This window comes from Microcebus murinus, chromosome 5, assembly GCF_040939455.1.
Source record: "Microcebus murinus isolate Inina chromosome 5, M.murinus_Inina_mat1.0, whole genome shotgun sequence".
Classification (NCBI taxonomy): Eukaryota; Metazoa; Chordata; class Mammalia; order Primates; family Cheirogaleidae; genus Microcebus; species Microcebus murinus.
Window position 1 is genome coordinate 32,036,712 of NC_134108.1, and position 17,920 is coordinate 32,054,631.

Here is a 17,920-nt window from a genome sequence, read left to right on the forward strand (position 1 = left end):
ACTAATTGGATGAGGCCCACCATGTCATAAAGAGTAATTTGCTTTACTCAAAGTCTACTTATTTAAGGGTTAAATAAGTCTTAAAAAATAGTCATTGAAACCTACCTAGACTGCTGTTGGACTGCACAACTGGGCACCATACATAGCCCAGCTAAGGTGACACACAGATTTCACCATCACACCACAGAAGTACAGCCAGGCTGAGGATTATATCTAGTCCATTAAGATAAATCTCCTTTGGTCACTTTCTCTTGAAACTTTTTCTTATTCATTTAATTATTTTACACTTTTGGTCTCTTCAGCATTCTCTGGAGACTCTGGCTGCCTACCAATTTGAAGTATTACATTACAGCACTAACGTGTTTTTGTATACATATAAAAATAAAGGGGAATAAAAAGAATCGACTTGCAGATAATGCTTACCTGGTTTGAGGCAATGGATATTCCAACAATCCTGATTTGATTATTATATGCTGTATACATGTATCAAAATATCACATGTACGCCAAAATATGTACAACTATGATAAAGCAATTTCAAAAATCTGTTTACATTGCCCCTGAATTTTAAGCAAAATTCAGTGATCTATTATGAAAAATATTTTTTGATTTTCCAGCTGACAATTCAGTTAGATCTTCTCTCAATTTTGTAAAAAGGAAAGAATTGGAAACAGCTGATTTGCAAAAAGATTCATTACCAGTCTTTAAAGGATTATACTTTAATATTTGAGGATGTATGTTCAAAAGGAGCACTAATAAAGTTTACATAATGTTTGTGAACTGTATCTGTTTTGTTTTTTTTTTTTTTTGCTCAGAGACACTTTTTTAGACCATATCCTCAGAAAGGGTTGGGGAATTGTTAATTTTAATCTATGAAAAAGTTTGCCTTAAAACCTAATTAGCAAATCCATTGTTCTCACAGTCATACTAATCAGTGAAATCAACTATACTTTGTGTCAAAAAGTCTGACTTCATTTTCATTTCATTTTCCAAGTCACATAAGTATGTAATATATATTTTGAGAAATGCTATGAAAATTACAGAACATATCTTGTAAGATAAATTAGGAAAACCAGGATGATTAAAATATATAGATCAATATGATTTTTTCCATCTCTATTTTGTCTTGAAAATAAAAGGAAAGCTATAAAGTATTTCTTATTATTTATATTTTAATAATGTAATACGTGATAACTAAAAATGTTATTTTCAATATGAGCAAACACACAGCATTCCTTCAGACAATATGTATACATAATTCTATTGGATGCCAGTATTCAGCCTCAGAGAATAATAAAAAGGGCTCAAATATAAAATTGCAGAAATTACTCTCATTCAGTTATATAGAAGTCACAATCAATTTTTCCTGTGTATTTAGTGAAAGGCATATATTGCTAAAAACTAGTTCGCTCCAGCAGCTAGCATATAATTTTATTTTTTGTTAATAGGACATAGAAGCATTTTAAATATTTTATAAGATGAAATAAAGTGAAAATTGGCTATCCATTGAATGTTTCTTATATCTGGTTTTAAGTAGCTTATTAATAATGTCCATCTAATCTAAAATAATTCATGTAAAATTTTTTGCTGTGGGTTTTTATTCAGTGTCACTTGAAAAATCTGGTCTTAGAAAATATTCCAGTTGAATTTTAAAAAATCGTGTGGTGCTTTGACAGGTCTGAGATGTCTCTATTTTCCTAATAATAAATCCTTAGGAGAGTTTTTAGACCATTCTTTGCTTAATTTCTTACCTGACTCCCTCAATATCAGTGCATTTGGCCATAATCCAAACCAGGGATGGAGGAGGTGAGGTCATTAAAGAAAAAATTGCCATCTCTTCCAGTGTCCACATGCTATAATATATCTGATTTCAGAACATCTAGACAAAGGTCAAAAGACTGCGTTTATGATACTGTGCTTTGCTCCTAACAGAAACTTTTATATGCCAGGGAAAAACAGTAAGCTTGATGTAGTTTATAGAGCCTTGGCTAATCATTAAAAAAGGCTTCCCTGAAAAAAAATTTTTTTACATTCTTTTGGCACTCTGGAAGATTTTATACCTTAGGGTGTGCAGAGAATATTATAGTATGGTTTTGGTGAGTGAGAAATAGGTCTGTGTTTTATAAAGCAGGAGAAGGCTGCTGTGAATGGGAAGTGGGTGGTAGGAAAGAAAACCTACATGATGCTAGGACATGCCTTACGTTTAAACTGAGAACGTGAAAATTGATTTCCTTAAAATAGAATACTTTCTGTAAATTTGTGTACTGCTCAGGGAATGTGTATTCCAATTGGAAGATCACTCTGCCAGGAAACTGACCACTCTTCTATCTTCTTCTTAGCTTCTAACAGTTTGTCGTTGTAATTTCTCCATTTGCCTTATTTTTGTGGATTTCTGCCTTATTTTTAAAAAATAACTTTTTGATGGGGTTCTGGAGATACAGGGATCTGTATGTATTCATTGGGCACCAGCTGTGATTTAGAAGCTATATCCAAGAACATTTTCTTTAAGTTTACCACTGAAGGCTTAAACATGAATATTTGCAAACAGTTTTCTTTCTTCATATCATAAAATTATTCTTTCTTGGAATAAACCAAAAATGAGATGTAAATATGCAGATACTAGAATTTCATAAGATCTATTTGATTGCAGAATTTGTGGAAATGTAAAAGGGATCTTCTTAACTGCTTTTAAACAATAAACATCTTCATTCCCTGTTTGGAGTACCACAGCTGTTATGTGAATTTATACCCTTCTGTTTCAAAGTAGAATAAGACCCAACTTTTTCTAAATCATAACTAAAGTTTTTGGATTTATTGTTTTAAAGGATAGTGGTAAGTGCAACAGCATCTCAACCTCATAAAATCCAGCATACATATTGTAATCGTTTTCATTTATTTATATGTGAAACAGATGCTAAATTTGGATTGTACCTGTTACAAATATCAAAATCAGAATGTTTTTCTGTTTATACACAGCTGATTTCTCGAATTGAAGAGGGAGGTTTGGGAACCGAAGGCCTCTTACGAATACCTGGAGCTGCTATGAGAATCAAGGTACCCGCTCGGTTCTTCCAATGTGAACATTTTATTGTGTAATTAGACTTTTGCATTTTGAAAGCTAACTTGTCCTTGCTACCCTTGATTTCCATTGTTAGTAGAGTAGATAAGATAAAACAATAAAATCTCTTAGCATTCATTTTATATTAGTTTTTCTGCAGTTACTTCTGGGTTTTTTTGGTAAATTTGGTTTTGTGGGGTTTTTTTTCAAAATCACCATATTACCTGTACTAATAATATGATTAGAGAATATAATGAGTCAAAATATTAATGGGGGGCTGGTAATAGATTTATTCAGGATGAATAATAACAATTGAATTTTGGGGTTGTTTTTACTCTTTTTTAACGCAGGAACGTAGACGTTAGCAGGTGAGCAGATTAGGGGCCTTGACCAATAGCACAGGGTAGTCTGAGTCTGGCTGGTGAAAGAAGTGAGGGATTCCCAGACATCCCAGTATGAGCACCTCTTTCCCCCTTCCCCTTCTTCTCTTTCTGGATGGCATTTCCTTCCTGCTACCCGGAGTTTCATCTTTGCCCCCAAGTCTTACAGTGGAGAAAGTAAAACTTCCATGAATGCCCGATAAAGATGGAATTCCCCTGAAGGGAGAGACATGCTACATTTGTCTCCCAGGGGATTTGCACTTTAAAGGGGACTCACAATTGGAATTGCCGCTCTATCTGGAAAATTTATCTAGAAAAAGTTTTCAGTCAGCAGTCATTATCTTTTTTTACCCTGTCTTCCAAATTGAGCTTTAGCTCTCCACTGAGATAGCACAAGTAACTGCCTATATCCAATCTATTGGCTTCTTGAATTTGAAAATCCAAGAGAAAATAGGTTAGGGGGAGACGATATTCCCTGTACATTTCCTTAAGGTCTTTTCTACATGAGATCTTTAGAGCTGGATCAGGATGGAGTGATTGTTGGTGGGTGCACACTGTTCTTGCCTGTGACTAATGGACTATGGTGCTGCCAGGATTGGAATTATTCTTCTTCGGACATTCCATGATTTGCATCACCTGCTTATTTTGATTAGTTTCCTTAATCTAGGACACTAGTTTCGGCCTCTTTGGCTCTTGCTATTAAATACATAGTGATCTCATTCTAATAGGATTCTAGTAAACTGATATACGCTGCTCACAGATTTCCGCCTGTGTCCCCTGGGTTTGGTGTCTGGTACGTAGAGGTCCCTGCAACTGTATTTGTGTGTTTGTAGGTTTGATAACCTGCCATTGTCTCACTTCATGTGCTGACGCTGATGGCGTGTTCATCACCAGTCAGTCACGGACAATGTGTGTGTGATTCTGAAGTAAATTCTATTGAGAATTACATTCTCTTCAAAGAAATAATCCCTCAGAAACACGTAGCGTAATATCATATTACCCATATCGGCAAGAATAGTGCTGCTCTGTTCACTGTTTGAAGCCCTCACTTGGGCCCTCACAAGCAGAGCACAATGGCAGCTCACAGGAGCCTACGACACACGTTTACTTTGGTACAGAATAGTGAATATAATGCAGATTTTACTTTGTGATGAGAAGGCTGGCAGAAGGACAAGTTTAACTAAGTGTAATTTCTAAGAAGGCCAATTAAGTGGATTCAGCTGGCTCAACTCTTCAACCCAGCGTGTTGTCATATGCCAAATTATGCAGCAGCTGGTCCATTATAAATAATTTAAAAGATAACGTGCAAAAATTTTGGTTGTCTCTTTTCTCTCATGCCCCACCAAATTTCTTTGTACTCTTCCCTCTCCTTCCTTCCCCCCTTCTCTGTCCATCTCCTTCTGTTGTCCTTCCCTGCCTGCCTCTTTCTTCCTTCACTCTCTCCCTGTATCCCACTCCCTTTTTCTCTCTTTCCCTCTCTGCCTTCTATTTCTCCCTCCCTCCCTGTCTCTCAATCTCTCCTTTTCTCCCTCTTTTCTTCCCTCCCTCCCCCCCCACTCCCCATTTCTAGGTTTACTTCCAGGTAACTCACCAATTACAACAATAATTGGGGTGGAGGATAGGGGTAGTGTTGGGAAAAGAAAATGTGCTAATTCACCTTACAAGAAAAACAAAGAACATTCTTTGAGAGAATAGTTTCACATGACAGGAGGAAGTGACAGAAACTTGGAAGGATTTCTAACACGATAGGATTTATGTATGTCACAGTAAGGAAGCATACAGAAAATAGTAATTATGAAACTAAATTGATTTATTAGTAATAATTTGCCTGGCAAATTTTGTAGAGTCCTTGAGGTAAATGAAGTCGGTATTTCTAATTCTACATGGACTCATGTAGCTGGCAGCAGGATGGCTGTGCATGTAAGACAGGTATATTGATGTATTTTCATGCCTCATTTGCTATAGAATTGGGTTTTCCATTTCCCAGAGGTGACTAATCAGAGGTAGCTTTCTGGTTTTGGCACAGGGATTGATTATGTATTTTGTTACATAATATACTTCTAAATAATTTAAAACATAGGCTTGTTTTTTTTTTAATGATTTTTTTTCTTAATTTAATGAAGATTTATAGTATCTAGGTAAAGCCCCCAAAGGAAAAGATTATTTTAACCAATCTTTTAATTAAATCTTTGCTACTAAAGGTTTGTTAAGTGTCCAGGAAAAAGCATACATTAAAAAAATTTTTTTTGGCCTGTGATATTTTTTATTGGTAAAATACAATAGGTGTTGAGGGAGTATTTTTTTCTGAGTAACAGAGTATTATTGACTTTTGGTACTTTGATATGTCTTTTCTAAAGAGTAGAATCTCTTGTAAAGTGGAAAATGTATCACACTCTCAGCAGGGGGGGAAAATGCTCTTACCGATAGCTTCCCCTACCCCCCCCCCATGCCTTTCAGAATCTTTGCCAAGAACTAGAAGCAAAGTTTTATGAAGGGACTTTTAATTGGGAAAGTGTCAAACAGCACGACGCAGCCAGCCTGCTGAAGTTGTTCATCCGGAACCTGCCCCAGCCATTGCTCAGTGTGGAGTATCTCAAAGCCTTCCAGGCTGTCCAGAGTAAGTGCTATTCCTCTTTGAAGCAGTCCTTGTGCTGGTGCCATTCATATCAATTGTTTTAATGACATTGGCCTTACGAAGAACATAGCCAGATGTATTTGGATAGCCATGTTGACCTGCTGATGTCAGCTGGTGCTCAAAGGCCATGCACTGTTTTCTTTTTCTCTTATAAACATGCATCTCTGAATAAATAGATAACAGAATGTTCTCTTCACATATAGATTAATTGCATGGCATTTAAGAAACACAATGCATTATAGTGTTAAAACCTGGAAACTTCACGTCTCTCTTATAATAGAATGAGTCACATAAGATCTCTGATACAGTTTCTTTGCCAAGTGTTAAAAGCAACACTTACTGGAGAAGCTGTGGATTAACAGTTATCATAAAAGCACAAGGAGACATGGTCGAGTCTGTGAGCATTTCCTGAAAAATTAAATTCTGAGATTGTCATGCAGAAACATGGAACAAAGCATTTTGCTGCCTCATTGGTAGAAGGTCACAAACTTTTTATGTCTTGCCATTTGGTGGTCTTGGGCAAGCTCCAAATTAACGTCTCTGATCATTCTTGATTCTTTTTCCAGTGAACACAGAAATCTTATAAGGTTTATGTACTGCTATAGCTATCCCTTTTACTCCTAGAGGCCATCAAAAAAGGTAAAACGCCAGCATCACATTCAAGTAACCATATCTTTAATTTCCCAGCCGGAACACTTTTGAGAGTGAAAGAGGGGCTCTATTATATGATTATGGTGAACTACAGTGTCAACCAGAACTGTTCCAGGCTATTCTTAAAGCATGCAATATTGAGATGATTTCATAAGTCACCTAGTATCATCACATTTCTTCAGAATTTCTAGTAGAGAGATGACTGAAATCATCTTCTGTTTAAAGTATTTTTTTTAAACAGATTTCTTTTTTAAACAGAAGAAATAATCTTCTTTTAAAAATATTTTTTAGTAGTTAAATTGTGCTTTTTTTGTCTACGTTTCCTGGATGTAGATTAAAGAACCAAACTTATCACTAAAAATGAAATACTGGAATGATTCCAAGTATCTACAAATATTACTTAAATGGGGTAAGGGCTACTGAAAATGACAGTATTCATGATAACAGTGTACCTCTTAGACCTTTCTGTAATTGCTCTTTGGTGTTCTCATTTATTGAACACCTATTGTGTTCCAGGCCCTGTTCTACACATTCCTGTTGGAATTCATGGACTCTCGCCTTACATTTTTTCACCCGCCATTAAAAGAAAGAAACCTGGTTGTTACAGATATGCCCCCTGATATCCTATCATGGAAGGTCCAGTCTTTTATGTCTTTTCATTGGAGAGTAATTATCACACACAAGTTAAAATTATTTCCAAAGCACTGTTGTGTATCTGCAAACATAAGGCCGCTCGTCGTATGATCACAGTTGGAAGTGAGCATTCTGAGAGAGAGGAAGCTCTTAGCAGCTGCTTCTGAGGATCTCCCACAAACACACTCTCAACAAGGCTTGCTGCTCAGTCATTGTGTCTTACATTTTACAGCAATGTTTATGCCAAATAACTTTTTTCTTAAAAAATGAAGAAAGAAAGTAAAGGAAAAATGTTCAGTAAAGAGTTCAGATTTATTTAATCTGTCTGCAGATCTTGCAACCAAGAAGCAACAACTACAGGCTTTGAACCTTCTTGTCATCCTCCTACCTGATGCAAACAGGGACACGCTGAAGGTCAGCTCAGTTAATTTACATTAAATATCCCTGAGAACCAAGCAGAGTAATTTTCTCTATTTGTGGCAAAACAATATAATGTTTGTCTTGGGAATATTAATAAACGTCTATAAAGAAAAAGCTTACTTTTAAGAACAGAGAGTGAAGGCGAGTTTTTCATTCCTTATTGATTTATTTATTGGGTTGTTATTACTGAGTTTTTTCTGTGTTTTAGATTTTTACTATAGCATTTCTTCTTTTAAAGCAGATGATTGGGGTTTGTTGGTTAATGGAAACATGGTTGCTTTTTAACTTTCTTCTATTTTTCTGCATATTCCAAATTTTATTTAATCAACATGCGTTAGTAAGGTGGAATATAAATGTCTAAACCAAAAAATCCAAAGACTCATTAAATGTAACCCACTGCTGCCTAAAGTTATTACAGTTGTCTGTAGTTCAAAGTGGTAGAGTTTGAAATAAGTCATAATGGTGATTTGAAATGTTTGTTAGTCGAAAGATAGACCAACTCAGACAAATTCCAGTTATTTCTCTAAGGGCTTATCCTGAGTTTTGGATTTATATCATTTTGGAGTGATTTGGTCTAATATTTATATGATTTAATACTGTTTATTGTAGGTGTCAGAGGTTCTCAAAATCAGTGGATTGTTGCATGCTGATTTATTTTTCTTAATGACAGGAGTTTATAGACTAGTTGTATAGGTTTATAAACTTTTATAAAACAAAAAGGAAAACAATAATTTAGAAAAGTATTTATCTTACGTTTTGCCATTGCCTTAAAACATTTTTTTTAAAAATAGGTAGGGTGGGGCCCTTACCTCTTTACCCACCACATATTTTCTATTTAAATTGAAATCTCATGGCAAGACATTTCAAGTCAAGAAAACAAAACCACCAATTGGTAAATCTTGGAAAGTTTTTCCTGCAACTCATTAAAACTCTTTGAATTGTAACTACATGAGTGATAGTTCTTTGCCCATGGAATGAATATTAATACTCAACTTTTCTGGATGAAGCAGCTCATGAGGATTACTGGAAGCAAAGTGCCACCTCCGCTACAGGAGAACTTCCAAAGAATTATTCCCTTTACTAAGTCAGAAAACAATCTGTTGCTTCACTGGTTGTCAAATGAATAACCCAGAAGGCAGCACTGCGTTTTGTTTTGATTTGTTTTTGAGACAAAGGCCAATTCCAGAAAGAGTTGCGTTCAGACGTTGTCTGACCCAGGGCTCTGTGTAAGGTTGTATAGATTGTGGCTGAAACAGGGACACGTGGCCCAGAGGACAAGTGAGGCTGATCATCCAACCTATTCTCTGCTTGCCAGCCTTGACCTCAACAGGAGGGCTTCAACTACCCCGAAAGAGGCAGGAATATCTTTTTCTTACTCACGTAAAGGTTCTTGTTTGGGTGAAAGCCCTGTGAATGAGCAGTGTAAAGTAGGAATTGAAAGATTCGTCATTTACTTAAAATATACCTGTCTTCAGATGGCTGTCCATCATTGTAAGAGGAAACATTTATTCCAATATGGTTGCTATTGGGCCAGACTGGTCTAGAACTCTTCTTTGGACTTTGCCTCTAAGTCCCAGGCATGTTCTTTTAAAAAAAAGTTTAAAAATATATTTTTAATTTTTTTTTTTGAGACAGAGTCTCACTCGGTCACCCGGACTAGAGTGCTGTGGCATCAGCCTAGCTCACAGTAACCTCAAACTCCTGGGCTCAAGCCATCCTCCTGCCTCAGTCTCCCCAGTAGCTGTGACTACAGGCATGCGCCACCATGCCCGGCTAATTTTTTTTTCTCTCTCTCTCTATATATATATTTAGTTGTCCATATAATTTCTTTCTATGTTTTTAGTAGAGACAGGGTCTCGCTCTTGCTCAGGCTGGTTTCGAACTCCTGACCTTGAGCCATCCACCTGCCTCGGCCTCCCAGAGTGCTAGGATTATAGGCATGAGCCACTGCGCCCGGCCTATTTTTAAAATTTTACAGTATTTTTTTGCATGTGATGTTATTGGAAGCATAATTTTATAATTAAGGGGGGAAATACTTTTTTTTTTCCTAGTCAAAAACTGGGAGATGCAAACAAGTAATTTTACTTAAGCTTTAGTGACGTAATTAGCCAGCTCTGATGAAGGCCTCAAACAAGAATTTTAATAATAGAAACATTGTAACAAGAATGCCATATGTACAAAGAATAAGTCTTAAATTTAGTTCTGTAAAAGAGAAGGGAAACTCCATCGTAATGTAATTTTAGGAAGCCTAACGCAGAGTTCTCCAATTTATCCAGTGCTAGCACCACTCCCTTCGGTTGCCATGTGGGGGGACAGAGTCATATGTTTTACTTGTGTAGAATATTCCTATGGCAAGCCCAAGTGAGATGTAGGAGGCACCACGATAAATACCACGTCCCGGCTTAAGGGGAAAGTGACAGGTGTCTTTGGGCAAACTGCTTAACCAGAATTATTTTTCACTTTGGATTCTTGTGCTTTTGAACCACTGATGATACCTACCTTTGACTTGGAGAAATAATGAAGACTGGTTTTAAGATATCAAGAGAAGATCCATGTTAATGTAATTACTGACATTTATCCTTCTTGTAGTTTTAAGTAGTTCATTATATACATTGTCTCAGACTTTGCAGGCTAGATTAGTATTCCCATTGTACAAAGGAGAAAACTTTAAAGAACAAAGGTATGAAAAGATTTACCCTAAGATCACACATAGCTAATGAGTAACTGACTATACTGGGAGTCAAGCCTGGATTTTCCATTGGGTCCAGTGATATGTCTACACCACCGGGCTGGCTGGTGATAAAGTAAACACTTTTTTTTTTTTAAAAGGAGAAGTTCTTACAGTTCAGATGAAGAGAAAATAATGCAGTTCTTTCAGCAAGGGCTAGGCTAGCATCTTATTAATTTTGTATCAACTCTCTCTCTGTTGCTCTATATTCTGATAGTAATATTTTGAATAACCTTATTGCATATGCACACCCTAATAAAAATGGTTTATTACCTAATCTCTGTAATTTATGCTCATAAAGAAAGAGATACACTGGTCCCTGAACAATTATTTTGGTCTCTGTGGAACAAAATTAAATATTTTTTTTCAAACTTCACCAATTAATCTTTTGTCCTCATTTGAGAACGTGTTGTTTTTATATAACTTTATGCTTGGATTACAATTTAACTTTCTGAGCACTGTACCAGAAATTAGATACATAAATCTCATTGTTAGATATTAAGGCTCTGTCTTTAGTTTTGTTTCAAATTTTCCAGGTCTATGTAGCAGCTAAATTTGATTGAAGAGCAACCTGTTAACACTTAGAGGAATTTTCCTTTTCCTGAAATTCTTTGAAAGATAGATGCTGTTGGATTTTCCTTTTTTCTATTTTGGTGTAGTATATTTGGCCTTTTCAGGTTGGATTTTTAAAATAAAAAAACATGATTGTTATGGTAGTAAATGAGTTTAGAAACGAAAGCCAGATAGACCTGCAGTTAAATTCCTTTCCCACCATTTGCTAGCTCTGTGACCTCCAATGAGTTACTTACCTTCTTTAAAACATTGTTTTCTCATCTGTAAAATGGGGTAATTATAGCATCTGCCTCCAGTAAGGATTAAGTAAAATAATCTCTATAACGTGCTTAAGACACTATCTCACCCATTGAGAACATTGAATACCTGTGCAGTTTTTGTTATTGTTCTAGACTAAATTAATTTAAGTAAGAAGGCAAAAGAGGAACTTGACACCTTAAGCCCTTTCAGAGTAGGGTGCCTGTGGCTTCTGCGGAGGGTGGCCTCAGAGGTGGATGAGTATCCGCCACAGAGGTGGAGGCAGGTGGCATCTACCAGAGCATAATTGAGCCTGTTCTGATAAAAAGTGCTTTTTCATTCATTCCTTCATACATTTTTTTAAAAAGTCTTTTCTCTTTGGTCTCTCCTCATTTATCCTCCCTCCCTATAATAATATCCGTTAAAAAAAATTTTTTTTTAAATTTATTGTTGTTACAAATTTTTTATAGAGGTGGGGTCTCACATGTTGTCCAAGCTGGCCTCGAACTTCTGGGCTCAAGCGATCCTCCTGCCTCAGCCTCCTGAGTCCTGGGGATTACAGGTGCGCGCAATTGCACTGGCTCATTCTTTTTAGGTTCCATGCCAGTCAACTATTGAGTGCCTTAAGCAAATGAAATGGAGGTAAAATGAGTCTTCTTATGGGGATTCTTTTTTCTTTCTTTAAACTCCACAGAGAAAAGTACAGTACTTTCTGAAAAGTGCAGTATGTCCTGAGAAAAGTACAAATGTACAATATGTTTGTATGATATTATTTTAAACTGCTTTTCAGTGCTCCATGGCTCCTGTAGGCCAGAGGTCTGACATCTGACACTGCTCCATTCCTCTCCCTACAACCTAGTTGAGGTGTGTGCCCGTTCTGCTTCGTGCCCCAGTCCTGTGGTCCTTAGCGGAAGCAAAGCACCATCTCAGGGTGCGTCAGCCAAATGGAGAAACTTTGATAACAAGTCCTGTGGGTTGTAGCTAGCCAACTGTGGTTATGCACAACTTAGTGTTTTTAAATGAAATACAAATTCTCTGTGCTACAGTGCTTTAATCTCTTATCTTCCTGTACAACGCAAATCTCAAAGAGTCATTTCTGTTTCAGGCCCTGCTTGAATTTCTCCAAAGAGTAGTAGATAATAAAGAGAAGAATAAAATGAATGTCAAGAACGTAGCCATGGTCATGGCCCCTAATCTCTTTATGTGTCATGCATTGGGTTTGAAGTCCAGTGAACAGCGAGAATTTGTAATGGCCACTGGAACAGCAAATATCATACACTTGTTGATTAGGTATCAAAAACTTCTGTGGACAGTAAGTATGTGTTTTTAAACTCTGAACGATCCTGTAATTTCTTAACATAATTGTTTATAATGATTTTCAATATAATTTTATAAATCTGGTTTAAAAAATGTAATGTACTTTTTTTCTTAATGATTTAGAAAACACATTGCATGTCTATTACCAGGTTTATTAAATTGCATTTAAAATTTGTGAGTGTAGAAATATTAAGGGTGTTTTATTCACATAGGTAAGGTAGGGCCTATAAATTTCTATTTTAAAATCATGAAATTATGTCACGAAAACATGCCTTGTAAGAAGTACTCCTTATTTATTTACTTTTCTCCATTTTTTCTTTTCTCAATATTTTGGTCTGTTGTCTTTTTAAAAGCTCATGCAGTCTTGGCGTCAGATCATTCACAATTATTTTTCATAGACGCTTTATTTAAAGAGATACATACATTTTGTAATCTGATTGCTGACAATGGTGCCTTCTGTTTTACCCTTATTTTGAGCTTGAGTTTTGACAGATAATCAGAACGTTGTGGTGGATGAGAGGCTTAGTTGATTAAGTTCTCAGTTTCCAGTGGAATTTATGATTTTGCAAAGAGGCATTCTATAGGCATTTAGAAAAATGACCTAAAGAAATTCCAAGCAAAATTATAACATTAACTATTTTAATGTCTTATTTGAAGAACCTCCAAATATTAATTTGTTAAAAAGAGCGATCATATCTAGATTCTGAAGTCTTTATTTTTATATCCTATAGAAAGGCAACTGATGTAGATGATTTCAAATGCAGGGTGGTTTTGTTGTTTTTTTTAAATTAATGTCCATTTATTAAATCTCTATTTTCGAAATGCCAGCTTATTTCATGGTTCCATTTTGGCAACTTAAAATATTTTGTTATTGCTAGTGTGATTTCTGAGGATAAATTTTCCCTGGATTCTTGCCTAGCTAGCTGTCAGCTCCTGTTTCTTGGGGAGTTGTTCTTCCTTGTGTAGCAGCAGAGGGGGGCTGGTTATTAGAAAGGGGCTGCAGGTTAGCTAGCAGGGCTGTGGATAGGTGGCTGCTAAAGGGACAACCTGCCGAGGTGGTGGCCTCTGCTGCCAGTCACCTCAAGGAGTCTCCAGTCTGGACATCCGTGGCGTGGAAGATGGCCACTGTGTCCTTGAACTTCACAAAGCCTCTTTTGGAACCATACACAATGGGTGGTCAGTTACATCACGTGGGTGCTCCGTACACCTGCTAAATGGATAATATGCATTTTCTTTTCACAGATTTAATGAATAGTGCATGTAAAGTGGCAGTCTTATCAAAAAGGCAAACGCTTTCCTCTTCTTGAAATTTCAGAAATAAAGATAATTATTCCTGGAGTTTAAAATGATGCCATTTATTTTTCCCTCCCCAAACTTAATTTTTTTTTTTCTCTGTAGATTCCCAAGTTTATTGTCAACCAGGTGAGGAAGCAAAACACTGAAAATCATAGAAAGGATAAAAAGGCCATGAAGAAACTGCTGAAGAAAATGGCTTATGACCGAGAAAAATATGAAAAGCAAGATAAGAATACAAATGATGTAAGAAAATTTTGGAGATATGTATTTATTCAGACTTTAGTATTTTTTTTAATGTCCCCCAGAATTTTTTGTATGCTTTTACGGTATGACTTTCTAGCACTTTCTAGACGATGGTACTACTTGTAAGTGAAGGACATCAATAACAATAACAAGAACAATCTCAATAACAGTCTCTATTACTGGTAATGATCAGTATTAACAGTTGGCTAGGTATTGGTGACTCAGTATGTGAGTTGTTAATGGGGAACAAAGGAAGACAGCAAGACAGAACTGTCTGAACACACACACACACACACACACACACACACACACACAAGACTTCTGCAGAGACTCTAGTTGCCCACTGAATGTGTAATGTATAGTGAGTAAAGAATTCCTTGTGTGTGAACCATTGATCTGTTTCTTAAATTTTCTTATCTGTAAAATGGGCAAAAAATAACTAACCCAGATAGGCAAACAGGCTAATGTTTGTGTGTGCCTAGGATCATTCCTGGACTTCAATAAATATTTGAAGGTTCTTAATTGGATCAGAAGGATTTAGGGAGAGTTATGTTAGGAAAAAGAAAATTAAGATGTTTCAAAAAAGAAATATCTAAATATCAGTTTTTACAAACTACTGTAAGAATGTATTAAGAACTGGATTTACAGTAATGAAATACACATGCAAACACATTTAGGAAGTGTAAGATCCTGAAATAAAAGGGTTTCTATTGTTCTGTTTAAGTGAATACACCCCCTCCCCACCACCACCACTGTTGAAGTTGTTCAGTTACATGCTGACATCTTGTGGAATCATGTGAAAATGCAGTTATCAGCCTTTGTCTGATATTTCTGCTTTAGCTTGCTTCGGGATCCTGTAATTATAAAAATAATTTTTTCTCCTGTATTTATTATTTCCACTCTTAAAAAGAAAATACTTTCTTGGCATTATAAAACTTTAAATCGATTTTAAAGTATCTTTAAAAAACAAGATTTAATAAAGGGAAATTGTAAATTTATATTTTTTGAGAAAGGGCTTACTATTATGTGGCTAGAAAAGATATTTTTTGTTAACTTTAGAATGTTCTAGCACCTCTTAAACCCTTGTAAATATGTGAATATCGTCTGTTTTAGAGCCCCTCTTATTCAGATTAACTTGTGACTTTATAGCCTTATCTTTTTTTTTATAAGCCATTTATCCATGGTACTCTGAAGGTCAGTATCTATTCAAAGAGCCATTTGTAGTGTACATGTTTATTAATCTTTAGATAAAAATTAAAAGGTTACTTTTTGGAGAATGGAATATTGAAGTACTTTTGTCATTTACAAAAAAACCAGCATTAACTTGGATTTCTTTAGTTTGTGCCTTGGGTTAATTAGGCATAAGCTGGTCTGAGAATTATCTCTGCACTATTTTAGAAGGGGCGTGGCTTAGAGATGCCAGAGGTGTGTGAGTGGGGCCTGGCCTGGGTACCGTGGGCCACGACACAGGAAGTGGGCGTCGAGACGCCTCACTGGGGAGTGAAGCTGAAATGTGAGAAACAAGTCCGCGCTATTCGGGTATCCCTAGAGGAGAGAGATCTAACCTAACCTGCAGGGGAAGCTTGTCGACATCACAGCCCACAGTGGAGGCCCATTTGTCCTGTCATTTTGGTTAAAACATTTTGAATCAATTTCCAGAATTTTGTTTTCAAGTTGTTGTCATTTTGTTAGGGAGAATAAATATACGTACATAAATATACATTGAAAACAATTACAGAACAGCAAATAAAAGTTCAAGATAAGTTCAAATGCTGTGCATATGTGGTAGTAACCAGTTTTTTGCCTGTTGCCTGTTGCTTACATCTGACAACTGCCAGATCTCTAAAACTAGAAGATTAAATGTAAGAGCCTGGACCACCATCTTAATGACAAATGGATATAGGTGCATCCCTTACGCCCTGGCAATAGGAGGGCTACTTTCCAGCCAGGTAACAATCCTGTTCCCTTTGGCTGGAGCACGGGCCATAGGCCATCTGACTTGCTATAAGCCATTCACCCTACTTCATTCTGCCTTATTGCTTTACCTTCTTGACCCTTGGATATGCAGCATGAAATGTAGGGCATGAAACTGCGTGGGATCTTTTATTCACTTGATAAACAGTTACTTGATTCGTGCCTACTGTGTGCCAGGGATTGTTCTTCAGCACCTGAAATACATTATTGAACAAAACATACAAAGATCGCTGTTCTTCTACAACTTAAATTCTACAAATAAAAATAAATATAGGAAGTAAATTACATAGAGTGTTAGTGTTTGGTCGGTGGTCTAAAAGTAATAAAAGCAGAGCAGAAAAGGGGGAATTGAGAGGAGGAACCTCTTGCACTATGAGGTTGGGTAGTCTTGGGTATCATTCGTTCCAGCGAAGATAGGAAGGAGGGCAGGGAGTTGAGCAGTGTGTACATCTCAGGAAGCTCATTCCAGGCAGAAAGAATAGTGTGTGCAAAAGCCTTAAGGCAGGAACTTGCTCAGGGTATTTGAGGATTAGCAAAGAGTGAATGTGGCTGGAGTGAAGCCACAAGGGGAAGGCAGTGTGAGATGAGGTCAGAGGGCCAATGGGACCAAATCACGTAGGGCCTTGTGGACCATCTATAGGAATCTGGATTTACCCTGAGTGACATGGGGGTTCGAAACAAAGGCTTGAAAACCTATACCATGTTTTACAGTGATCCCTTTGGCTATTGTGTTGAGAATAGACTACAGGAGAGCAAAGATAGAAATAGGGAGACTATTTAGGAGGTTCTTACAATGCAGGTGAGAAATGATGGTGGCTCAGACCAGGATGTCAGCATTGGAAGTAGAGAAGTGGTTGCATTCTGGGTAATTTTTTTTTCAAGTTAGAGCCATTGGGATTTCTTGATGGAAAAGATGTGAGTTGTAAGAGAAATAAAGAAGTCAAAAGTGGTTTTTGGCCTGAGAATTGGAAGGATGGAATTGCCAGATAGGGAAGGTCACGATTTCAATTTGGGGCCTATTGAGTGTGAGATATCTATTAGACCTCTAAGGGGAGATATTTGAGGGTGTTTGGAGGGAAAATCAGGTCATACTGACCCGCCTGTGAGGTGTGTAGAGAGACAGGGGCTGAGGGGAAGCAGGAATCGGGTTTAAGACAAAGCAAAGCTTCTGTTCTCTGTGTGGCAGGGAACTGCTGAAAGGTTGTGACTCCAGGAGTTACACATTATATTTGCATTTTAGAACAATCAGATTGGAAGATTACAAGATAGGAGGTTAGGTTGGAGACACTGGGTAATTTCATTGTTATTGGGATTATATAAGTTGGAATGCTGTAAATTGGAATCCCTCCAGAGATCAGTTGGCATGTGGCAAAGGCCTGAAAACCATGGTCCTCACTGGATTTGGAAATTCTTTCAAAAGGATAATAAGATGAGCATGCAGATATTTATGGTTAAGTTTATTGCCATTTTCTTTATACTGTCAAAAATTAGAAAGAATCCAAAAGAATAGAGGTGGCTAGTTAAATATGTTATGACATATCTATATAGTGAAATACTATGAAAATGTACATGTGTATATTTAGACATCAAAAGACATCCATAATATAATAGTATGTGAACAAAGAAGTTACAAATCAGTGAACAGCATATTGATATATTTGTAAGGAGTAACAAAAACTATGATTTTTTTTGAATGCTTGCCAGAGGTCAGGTATGGTGCTAAACATTTGCAAACATTACCTCTTTTAATATTCATGATAATCTAGGTGTCTAATT

General features: G+C 36.6%; 1 protein-coding gene across 12 annotated transcripts in view; it reads left to right on the top strand.

The window, feature by feature from the left end:
- The window catches only part of ARHGAP18 (Rho GTPase activating protein 18), a 130,499-nt gene that overhangs the window by 97,549 nt on the left and 15,030 nt on the right, over nucleotides 1–17,920 (top strand). For all 12 annotated transcript variants that reach the window (XM_012736579.3, XM_076002966.1, XM_076002967.1 and 9 more), the window contains 5 exons: nucleotides 2,976–3,053; nucleotides 5,895–6,054; nucleotides 7,688–7,770; nucleotides 12,420–12,626; nucleotides 14,030–14,170. In XM_012736579.3, the coding sequence (XP_012592033.2) occupies nucleotides 2,976–3,053; nucleotides 5,895–6,054; nucleotides 7,688–7,770; nucleotides 12,420–12,626; nucleotides 14,030–14,170 (669 nt within the window). The remainder of the gene's footprint in view (nucleotides 1–2,975; nucleotides 3,054–5,894; nucleotides 6,055–7,687; nucleotides 7,771–12,419; nucleotides 12,627–14,029; nucleotides 14,171–17,920) is intronic.